Source organism: Pleurodeles waltl, chromosome 10, assembly GCF_031143425.1.
Source record: "Pleurodeles waltl isolate 20211129_DDA chromosome 10, aPleWal1.hap1.20221129, whole genome shotgun sequence".
Classification (NCBI taxonomy): Eukaryota; Metazoa; Chordata; class Amphibia; order Caudata; family Salamandridae; genus Pleurodeles; species Pleurodeles waltl.
In genome coordinates, this window is record NC_090449.1 from 1,017,131,349 (window position 1) to 1,017,143,174 (window position 11,826).

The window sequence follows — 11,826 nt, forward strand, 5'->3', positions numbered from 1 at the left end:
AAATGCTTGCTGCCGTCGCCATAACTATTGCCAAAGCTCGTTTCATGTGCTATGACTTTTGCCCTCAGTTGCCTATAATATCTTTAGTAGTTGTCGAATTAGCTTGGTTGAGGACAATGAACACTGAAACATTGATCAGCGTTTCTATGTACTTTGTATTTTGAGGATTGAGGATGATTTGTGAAATTAAGGCCACACTTCTTCATCCTGTACATTTTCTATATGATGGTTTATTATCAAGCAATTTTGAAATGTCTGAAAGTGGGACTCTTGAAGGCTGTAGTTCCCTTCCCATTCCCACTCTCGATACGGACTAGTGCTTGCCCTTAAATGAGTAACTCTCACCTTGTAATGAATCCTCAGGGGGTGTGCCTGCCACATGTTTAAAACCCATAAAGTTACATGTTTAAAAGTGTGTCCCCATTCAGACAGGCATCTCCGCCTCAGAACACCCACTCTCCGTCCTGGAGGAAATTTGAATTTACAGTCATAAAGAGAGGTATTACACATTCACATTTAACTTGGATGCACACGTTTTTGTGAATTGGAACCATTTGTGCAGGCTCGATACAGTACACACAGTCTAAAGTAACTTTGAGCGCTTTATATCCATCTTCTGTAAACAGGCATCTTATACTAATAAAGGGGTGCACGGGCTTGGTGGGTTAATGCACCTACTGTACCACAACAGCAAATACTTACAATGAAAATTAGAAAGGGGTGCATTTGACACCTGTTTGCAGTAACAAGGCATGCATTATCTATTATTGTGTTGATGTCTTCCATTGTAGGTCCTGCTGAGAAGACCAAGGCAGTGTTCGATCAGTTTTTGAAATTGAAAGAAAGAAAAGGGCAGAATAAACACTTGGACTTGGATGCTGCCCATATTTTCTGTCAGTGGCAAAGCTGCCTCCAGATGGGATTGTACCTTAACCAGCTGCTGCGCTTTCCTCTCCCTGAACCAGACCTGACAAGGTGAGAACAGGTGTACCCATATGATTAACATTGTCTCAAATTAAGCTTTGACATGTTCATCTATTGTTTTCTTTTTAAATATCTCAGGGTCTGATTTAGAGTTTGGCGGACGGGGTTACGCCATCACAAAAGTGACGGATATCCTATCCGCCATATTAAAATCCCATTATATCCAATTGGAATAGGAATACGGTTGACTGGATATCCTTCTTGTTTGTGAGGGAGTAACCAGTCCGCTAAACTCTAAATCAGGCCCTCATTCTTTATATTGTAATTTTGAAAGATACGATTAGCAATTTGCAAGTGACTTCCACATTTTATACACCTAAAGAAAGGCAAAAAAAAATGCAAATCCTTTTGTTTCAGATATGTTGGTCTCTCTTCCGGGACAATTTTGAAACCACAAGTAATTCACAGTGTACAATTATAACAATTACCTTAGAAAGGACAGTGGGATGTTTATGTAGTGTGTAGTGGTTGTAACAGAGCCGACTCTTGAGTCAGAGAGCACAATGGGCACCTCGCCATCCAGCGTCATTAGAGGGCGGTATCAGCGTCAAGGTTCTGGGAACCGGTGTGGAGCTGGAGACTGTGCAGAAGCAGTGGAGGGTCATTGATGCTTTCAGAGGTTACAACTAGTGCCAAGGACAAACCCGCTGGTGGTATCCCAGATGGAGGACCTCTCGGCTGCTTGGGGCCCGTGGTTGTACTAGGGGAAGTCAGTAAAGCATGGCTTCATAAAACTCTTTGTGAGTGAGATCACGAGGCTCGGTAACTCTGGCGTGCCTTCTCAGGAGTATGTAAGTGGCAGGAAGAGGACGAGCTCTGCATGGATTTTTGATGATTTTTTTTTTTACTTACCTTAAGACTTGTTGCATGGCGATGTCTGACCTCTGGATTGACTTCTGAAACGGGACCATCCCTTTGACTCGGACTAGTCTTGCAGCAGGGTCTTCCAGTGCTTAGCAACATAGAATTTAATCTCTTATGGGTTCAGCGACATGCAGTCCCTAGAGTTATGGCCCAGCTCCAGGCACCACATGCAAACCTGATGAATTCTGTCACAGACATTCGTTTGTGACAGTCCTTGCAGAACCTGTTGTTTTGGGAGGTGATATTTTCCTTGTACACAGAAACAATTCTGAGGTAAATTGTGTCAGAGATGAGAAGTCGCCCCAGATTCACATCTGGTGGTGCGGAAAGTAAGGTACTTACATGCAAAAGGGGTGTCTAATTGGGCCCCGGAATGTAATTTCCGGAGCAGAATAGCATTAGTGCAGAGCCACACATCGCTACCTACTGGCACGCAGAGGCACTACTCAAAAGTTATCAGATAAAAATTTGACGCCTGGGGACTATTGAAAAGCAGAGGAATCTGAAGTTAGATAGTGCCTCTAGCACAAAGAGCATTACCAAAGGTTAGTAACTTGGTCTTATGGTTCTTTTGATTACACTTTTAATTTGGCAAACTATTATAATTGATTGATTAATACAGATATATTTTGGTCATTCAACTCTGTAATCAAGTTCATCTGCAGTAAATCAAATCAAACAACTTCTTCTCCTCCCCAAGTAACAGTTTCCTGCACATTATAAGGACATTACACGTTATAAATAACTTCTCTTTCCAAATAAAGAAACATATTCCCTTTAACAAGACAGCAATCCGAGATTAATTCCAATATCCTTTGCTAGGCAAAGTGAGGTGTTGGTTCTGTATTTAGACATGAACACACTCCTTCATTCCATAATGTGTTCTCTTTATTTTTAAACCTTGGTCAGCCTCTCCATCTGACAAGAGGCAGGAATAGAATCTCTGCTTTGAAAATAAACACACCAGTGTGCAACTTAGAGCCTGTTATCTGTTGCAGATATAATTTAACCATTTTGTTGTAAGGCACTATCAAATCCTACTTTGTGTACTTTTCTAGTATACTCCAGTTGTGCCTCTTTTACTATAAATGTCTCTTGATAAGCCAATAAATATGTAATGATAGAAAGGCAGTGTGATGAAAACATAGCAACTGTTTCTCGGTTTAATGCAAAACATGACTGTAATTTAAGTGATTACTGCAATTAAAAAAAAATTGGTTATAACCATATTATGATATATATATATATATATATATATATATAACACGATTTTAAAGCCATGTATCAGAAAAGTCCCATTTTAAATGCCATTAATGTTCAAAAAAATCTTTACAGTACTATAAAAAAGAAGTGGAAATAGGATAGAGATCCTCATTATCAATGTTGATGCACTCCCCAAGGCTGCAGGCTGGGGTCCTAGACAAGACAGGCCCCATACTAATCTGTTACACCTAGACACGGACCTCCACATCGTGGGAGTTGATCTTAACGATGTTATGAGTTAGGAACCCAATAGATGTTCCCTCCGTGCTTTGCTGGCTAGAGCCCACTCTGGTGAGTTTCTTGCACACGTTTGGACTCACAGACTTCTGTAAGCTACTATCCCCATCAGATAGATAGTATTCATTTCTATCGGTAAACCACTGATCCCTCTCCCACTTACACTGTGTGTTCGTTCTGGCAGGTGAGGTTGTGCAAGTGGGGGACGGAGTACCTAGCCTGAGGTATATTTGACTATTCGCCCCGCTGATCACTCTGGTGACCTACGAACACGATAAGGTGCTAACATGGAGACAGGATACATGGGCCCTCAAAGATGGAGATATTGTTAAGTCCCTACCCATTGATTCCCAATTATTTTTTGAGGAAAGCGAGGAGTTGGTGAGCTCCCTAATCACGCTGTGGTAGGCCTACAAGACAGTGATCAGAGACACATTTGAAAATATCAGAGCCTTAAAAACAAACAGAAGGAAATCCAGGTACAACAGTTGGAGCAGCGCCTCCTCACGGTAGAATAGACCTAGGCACACGTAGGGAATCCAAACAAATATATTCAGCTGGGGCTACTTGGGAACAATTGTAGTTTTATTTATATAGCACTTACTACCCCTGACGAGGTGTTGAAGCGCTTTTCAGCGAGTAGCACATTACTCTGGAACCCAAAAAGGATTAGTGGTAGATTAGTTTAGGGAAATATGAGTACAGTATTGTGTATGGGGAGGTATGGGTTAAATTTGAGCCGAGGACATGCAAGTCTGTTAGTTGGATTAAATAGAGTAATGAAGGGATAGAGGAGGGAAGAATCCAGAAGTACTAATTGAGAGATTAGAAGAGTAAGATGAGGTTTTGTATGAGTTAAGGAGAGGTGAATGAGGGAGTTTGTAATATTTTGAGTTCATTTATTTGTGTGCTATTATAACATTGTTTTAGCTTTCCTCAATATTTCAATAGTGAAATGCTTGCAGATAAGTTAAGATTGCATATACCCATTGTGATAGACCAAATGAAAACAGAGACTCATAAGTATCTAATCAAACAACTTATATAGAAACTATCCAATGGCCTATGAACATGTTAAGGGTGGAATAATATACACATATATACACACGCACGTACATACACATATATTTATATACATACATACACATACAACCATATATAGATTTAACCATAAGTAAAATATACATTTTTTAAACAGGCCTAAATAGTATGTATATATTTTATTATAAAATAGTTCATTTTATTATTATTAAATAGTTATTATACATATTTGTATAAAGAAACACATATCTAGATATATACATATAATCAAATTATAAATGTTTACATACACAGGGATATGCAGTCCATTGCTGTTTGGATATTGTAGTTATGTTGGAAGGAGCCAACTCTTGAGTAGTCTTCTGAAGATAAAATAGTTAAACATGCATCTTCTATTTGGGGGTAATGAATTACATAGGTTGGCCGCTTGAACAGAGAAGGAGGACCCACCTGTTGTCTTTTTCTTGTATGGTGGTATTTTAAGGCATAGTGCCAATCTTGAGAGGAGGTTTCTTTGTTGAATGTATTTGGTGATTTTATTCCTAGTGAAATGTGGTCCTATTCCATGTATTGCTTTGTGGGTGATACAAAGTTGCTTGAAGGTTGATCTTCTGGCAACAGTAACCAATGTAGTGTCCTCAAGGCAGGGGAGATGTGGGCTTGCGGCTTTACATGTAGGAGTACTCTGGCAGCTGAGTTCTGAATGCATTGTAGTTTTTTAATAGTAGAGATGATCCATGGTAGAGGCCATTGGCGTAATCCAGTTTAGATAGTACACAAGTGATCATAGCCTGGACCTTTTGTGGAAATCCGAGGTGGGGGAAGATGCGTCGCAGAGTTTTCATTGTTCTGAAGTTTTATCTTGCTAATTTGTCCACTTGGGTATTCATTAACTTGTAGTCCATGGTAATTCCAAGGTTTTTAACTTCCTTAGATACTTGAGGAGGTGGTCCTAGATCATCAGGCCAGGCAAAGAGTGGATCATAATTTTTCCAGTTGCCACATGTGAGTATTTCTATTTTAGAGGCATTCAGTTTGAGATGGCTCCAGGTCATCCACTGATTAACGGCTTTGAGGGAACTGAAGATTTGTGATTTTTCCAGGGCATTCTAGTTTAAGGAGTATTTGTCTGTCATCTGCATAGTTGTAGCATGTGAGGTGAAATTCATTGTAGATGTTGAAAAGCAAAGGTGAGATGATTGAGCCTTGATGAACCCCAGCTTTTGAGAAATAGGGTTTGGACGAGAAATGGGGAGAATGGGTGACACATGTTCTTTTTTGAAGGTAGGATGTGATCCAGTCGAGAGCAGTCCCCTCTATGCCGGCTTCGTAGAGTCTTTGTTCTAGGGTGTCATGGTCACCTGTGTCAAAGGCAGCTGACCGGTCCAAAAGAAGTAGTGAAGTAACTCCATTGGGGTCTGCTGTGTTTCTAAGATCATCCCAGATGGTGATGAGGGCAGATTCAGTGCCTCTTCCTGGGCAGAATCCAGTTTGGTAGTCTGAAAGTATGGAGTTATCTTCAATGAATTGTGATATCTGGGTGAATGCTGCTCTTTTTTTTATAAGTTTGCCTAGGAAAGGTCCATTTGTAATTGGTCTGTAATAGTTGGGGTCATGCAGGTTCAGCTTTGTTTTCTTTAATAATGGGCGTATGCATACCTTTTTAAGGTCTTCAGGAAAGGTTCCCGTTGTTAAAGAATTATTGATGATGATTCTTACTGGTGTGGCAGCAGAGGTGGATAAAAGAATGTTCTTGAAAATGTGTTGTGCACATGGTTAGAAGGGCAGCCGGAAGGCCTGCTTGCTTTGACCAAATCCATAATACCACAACCTTGTAGACAATGTAGCCTGTCGGCACTGCCTTGGGGTGTAGGGAAAACTATAAGATACAAGAGATAAAGCGGACTGTCTCCTGGATCGCTAGGTAAAATAGAGGAGGAGGCACAATGGTTTGCCAAGGTGTAGACTTTAAGGGAGGAAAGTGGTCCACCAGGATGGAGATAAAGCACTGGCATTCATGCAATACTACCTAACGCTGTATGTGCCATGGAGTGACCGCATGGAGTAGGAGATTAAAGAGTCCTTGTGGGAGCTTCTAGTCTGGGTCTTGGACACTGTAGACTGAGGCACACTAGAAGAAGACTTGCAGTTAGAAGAGCTGGAAGAAACATTGACCAGCATGCAGTCAGGGAAAACCGCAGGAGGCAAAGGCCTACCAGTAGAGTTATACAAATTACTGGCCCTGCCTTTCAAGCCGCACTTACTGAATTTGTTCCATGCTGCCAGGGACAGAGGTGAGCTCCAGCCAGATTTTTAGTCATGACATCATCATAGCAATCCCCAAGGCATGCAAATCAGGTGACCAGTGCGCTTAATACAGGCCTATCTCACTCTTGAACACTGAACGCAAACTCCTCGCCAAGTTTCTAGCGAGTTGCAGAGATCATAACCTCAATTATTTATGCAGACCAAATAGGATTCATGCCAGTAAGGGTGACGCCTCAACATCAGACGCCTCTACCTATGGTTGAATAGGCTTTGAAGCCAGAGCCATAATATCATTAAACACAGAAAAAGCTTTCACCTCCATTGATTCAAGATACCTAAACATGGTCCTGAGGCCGTTTGGCTTTTGGCTCAAGTTTTGTGAGTGGGTGGCCCTTTTGTACAAGCAGTGCTTAATTTGAGCCGGTGGTTTCCGGTGCTCGGCATCACCATTTAATTGTGAACACTGGCACTTATGAAAGTCTGCCACATGTTGGTACTATTTATCAAATTAAGGCATGAGCATACCAACTGTTGTTTATTAACTAACTTTACATTTAAAATAACTAATACCTACCACCCAAGCCATTCTTATAGCTTTGGGGCCTGGAATAGTCTGAATTGTCACACTTGTAGGAGTGTGAGAGTTAGTAGTTGTGTTGGTACCGTCATTGGCTTTTTATAGGAACAAAAGTCCCTCATACAAAACATATACACAGCTCATTACATATGGAACACAGTGATTCTTAAGTGTGTCTGATAATTTGTGAATTATTTATTTACGTTAATGTCAACAAAACATGTGGGCAACAAAAAAAGGCAAAAATAACATTTGGTAATAAAAGCGACCAAAGATATTTCCATAACCTGTATATAGAACTCAGTTGAAATACTCTTGTGTAAATCAGGATTTAGGAGTTAGGAGGTCCAGAGGATGTTAAAAAGGATGGAGTTTGGTTAGTCGAAATGCACATGTCATATTTGTCCTGTCAGTGGCAAAATCAAAGGTGATGATCAGCAGTGTTGTGGCTGCTAAAGTCATCTAGTGTCTGCCATATTTTTGGTGGAATCCTGGAATTTCCTGGTAAAGCCTCTTGGGAGCTCTGTGCATTTCTTATGTAAATGATACATGCTCACCAAGTGTGATAAGATATGTGCTTAAATGATTTCCATTCAGTAAGAATAACTTTTGTAGCAATGACCAAGAGAAGGTCAAGAAGTGCAAAATCACATGTATAAAAACGCTGTGAAAGCATCCCCTAGGCGAAGAAGTTAATTTCTTGGGGTTCACATAAGGAGCTTCCAAAAAGGGCACCCCCATTTTGATTTTGTTTTTGGCATCAGAGACACCTCAGATCCGCCGCAGTATCCACTTTGTAAGGGGCATCACCAGGTGTCGGCTGCTTAGCTCAGCTTTGCATTATTGTCTCCCATGGGGCGTGCCACTACATCCGTAGTGTCAGGAACATACCGAGGGCCAGGATCCAACCCACACCTGCAGGGCACAAGCCTTGTCTCCATAGTAAGGAGGAATGGCTTAAATCTGAAAAAAAAGAATGTTGTACCCCTCGAAAATCATGACACGTGTCTTAGCCAACAGTTTTGGTCACAGTCTCTCTCTTATGTCTGTCCCCTAACACCACCCCCACAGTTCCGTTTGCAGCTTCCATTCCAGAAGGCCCTCCAGTAGATAAACAGGAGGCTCTGATCAGTTCCTAAGGTTCAAGCTTCTTACCCTCCAGTTTAAAAACACTTTGTATCTCAGGCTTAAAATTAGGTGAGAAGATGCCAGATTGAATCTTTCAGGAGAAGTAACAAGCTCGAAATACAGAGCTCAGCTAACAGAGAGAACCTGAGGGAGACTCAGTTGCACTATATCTGCTCCAAGGCACCAGTTAGCTGCTCAGTAGTAATCCATCATCTACTGGATTATACTATTGGGGCACAGGGAAAGAAGCACCACCTCCCCCAACCTCCATTGCTATATAGAGCATACTTGCACCCTCTAGTTGCCTTTTCAGATCTTGCTCCGTATTTCACTTGAATGCGCTGCCCCCAAGGTAGCGCAACGTTGCTGCTACCCTGAGGGCAGGACATTCAGTCTAATACGGCCACTCTCCTTGTTTGCACAGGGTGCAGCTTTTGAAAGGGGCACCCGGGGCCAACAAGCAAAATGCACCGCATTGTGTAATACATCCTCTCGGCCCCTGGTTCCCACCCTAAAATGTACAGGTTTTTAAAGTTTGTCCTTGTCTTAATTAATGGTCACTGCAGTGCAATTAGACCTGTGGAACCCCTGCCACTAGGACATTGTGACCACAACTGGTGGGTTCCAAGATAAAGGCCCCTACAATTTATGTGCCCTTTGTGTGGATATTAAGGTGTATTGGTGCTATGTCCATCTTAACCCCAACAAATTAGCCTCTGGACCAGTAGAACCTAAGTAGACCATGCCCCTTATTGTGGCTCAGGAATACCAGACCCTGTTCCTGCACCCCATACAAGAGACCTGTTTTGCTTGCCAGACTTGGGTGGGGACTTCATTGGTTGGGCAGTTGTCCACGTCAGTCGAAAAGGCATGAAGGAGTTTTGTGTATGTGCATTAAAATCAGTTAACATTCCTCCACTAGTAAACAAAACTGAAATCACTGCAGCAGTTTAACCATTGTAGTGCCTTTTCTTTTCTTTATTGTAGCAGAGTCCTTCCCTCTAAAGTGTATTTTTGAATTTAATGCTTTTGCAATACACAATCCTTACATATTGGTTAACATTGGCCGTACATCCCCATGTAATTTTTTTTTAGCCAGTACATATAAGTGCTATAATAGTTTCTCTGGTCATACCTCCAACCAAGAAGGTACTAGGACTTCTGGTTTTCTTTGCTGATCATCAATGTTTGTGTAGTATAATGAACTCGTATATATTAAATTACTTACCCTTCATAAAGTATAGGACTGGCTAGTTATTAGTTCATATTAAAGTTTTCCACTGCATGTAGTGTCTCCCTTCACACCAGATGCCAGAGTATGCCTGGGCCTGCTTATTCTTGCTACGCTGAGAGAATCAATAGCAAAATAGGAGTATTTTTTCAGTTTGATGTATTATAGTACTGTGGTAGCAGGGCACCAGAGGTAGACGACTCCAGTTGTCACAATTACAGCTCAATAACTACAGACTGGCCTGGGACCCCAGGAAGCAGGCCTCATAATTATGATCCAGTTTTCTGCAGTGGAACTGTCACCCATTGTGGGACAGCACTTGATGAGGATCCCAAAAGTTGAGCATGTGGGCGTTCTGTTTAGCTTGAGCTGCTGGCAGGTGATCTTAAAGGTGGCCTGATCCTCTTAACCTTTCTGAGCTGTGAAATGGTCCGGTATCAATCAGGTGACAAGGCTCTAAGGACTCTGCAAGAAGAGCATTAAGGGAAAAAGATATACAGAACATTAGAAGGCCCACCAACCCTTTGGTTAGTTTTGGCACTTGGTCAGTTCCTTTCCCTGGTAATCTCTTCTGTCCTGAATCATTAACAGGCATCAGTCATATAGGTAGGCACCACAGGTAGCATAGCTTAAATTAGGTGTCCACGAAAGCGGACATGAGAGAATGTTCCCTTAGCTTGATCTATGGCTTTTTTACCATCACACTCAGGAGACGGTTTGCCTTTTCTCTAGTGCAGGCTATTCCTCATTACTGTAGGAGGTGGGTAAAATCAGGTGGATGAGTGTGCCCAAAGTTAGGGATTTCACTAGAGATTTCTGCCTGGCAGCCATGGCCTCAGAACTGGTGTGCTGACCACCAGTGTCTCAAACCACCTCTTACCTTCTTACATATTCCTTTATGTGCTACAATTTAAAATGTACTTTTTCTAGTCCACATAGTTGTTTTTTTCATATATATTTGGCAATATAGAGTCCAGGCTGGTTGTTTACTTTAAGTTATCTAATGTTTGATGCAATTAATATTCTAATGTAAAAGTAGTGCTCGCCTGCATTGGGAGTTAGACCTGTGTTTAAGTTTCACAATGTAAAGAAATATTGACATGTTGTTATAGGTGATATGCTTGGGCAGAATGCAGCAGTGATTCCTGATGACCTCTCTTTGACGTTTAAGAAGTTTCACATCAACTTCACACTTTCCTTTCAAAATTCAGGCAGAATAAGCTACATATGTTAATCTTTTAATACAATTGGTGGAATCACTTTGAATTTATCTGCATATTTAAATATTTGTTTGGTTTCCTCCAACAGGCTTTACAATGGAACTCTTGTTCACCGACTCTGCCACGAGTTTAAATCCTCACCAGCAACAAAAGACCTCCTCAGCAGATGGCCAGCAATGGAAGAGTTATTTCACATTCTGCTGCTAGCCGTGACATCAGCCGTCCCACCTGATTTCTTCCAGAATAAGAGCAAGTCCAAGCCAAAGAAAAACCGAAAAAAGAAATGAGCTACAAGCCAGGCATATGTTAACTTTGATGATACTAGATGTAGGGCTGCACAGCACGATGCTGGTTACTGATGGACAATTAAGACCAGTATATTGGGCCTGCTTCACAAAGGTAAGCTTACAATTTTGTGTAAGTTTATGTTTGTTTTGAAATTGATAAACTCCAATTTAGTAGTAAGTTTACAACTGTGAAGGCTCCACAGTCGGGTGGAGAAAAGATAGGCCCTCAACTGTGTTGTCGCTGGACTCATAAACTTAAGATTAAATCAGTTTGTGAATTCCAAAACAAACATAAACTTACACAAAAGAGTATGTTTACCTTAATCAAGCCCATAGTATCTATATATGGCATGTTTATCATATCAACGTGCTTCTCCCTTTCCACTGCCTAAGATAACTTTTCTAAACATGGATTCTTATTGGAAAACATGATCCTCTTAACACAACCGGGGCTTTCACTGCATATCTGTATTCTCATATATTTAAAAAGATAATTTTAAAATGAAACGGATCTTGTGTATGAATTATATTTTTGTGATAATCTTTGTACTCGTGAATTCTTAATACCAAAAGTCTGTTTTTATTACAAGAAAGATAAAATTTGTCTTACTTTGTTGAGCTTCTAGTGCATATTTGTCAACGTGCTGTGCCCAAAAAGAAGTAGGATTTTTCGGGCCTCAAAATATATTTTTAGCATAATGAAGGTGTCACCAGAAATGACATATG

At 41.0% G+C, this 11,826-nt stretch overlaps 1 protein-coding gene across 1 annotated transcript in view; it reads left to right on the plus strand.

Annotated features, from left to right (window-relative positions):
* ASTE1 (asteroid homolog 1) overlaps positions 1-11,607 on the plus strand; it is a 48,885-nt gene extending 37,278 nt beyond the window's left edge. Inside the window, exons 4-5 of the mRNA XM_069211921.1 lie at positions 792-975; positions 10,902-11,607. Coding sequence (XP_069068022.1) covers positions 792-975; positions 10,902-11,100 — 383 coding nt within the window. The 3' untranslated portion in view covers positions 11,101-11,607. The remainder of the gene's footprint in view (positions 1-791; positions 976-10,901) is intronic.
* The last annotated feature ends 219 nt before the right edge of the window (positions 11,608-11,826 follow it).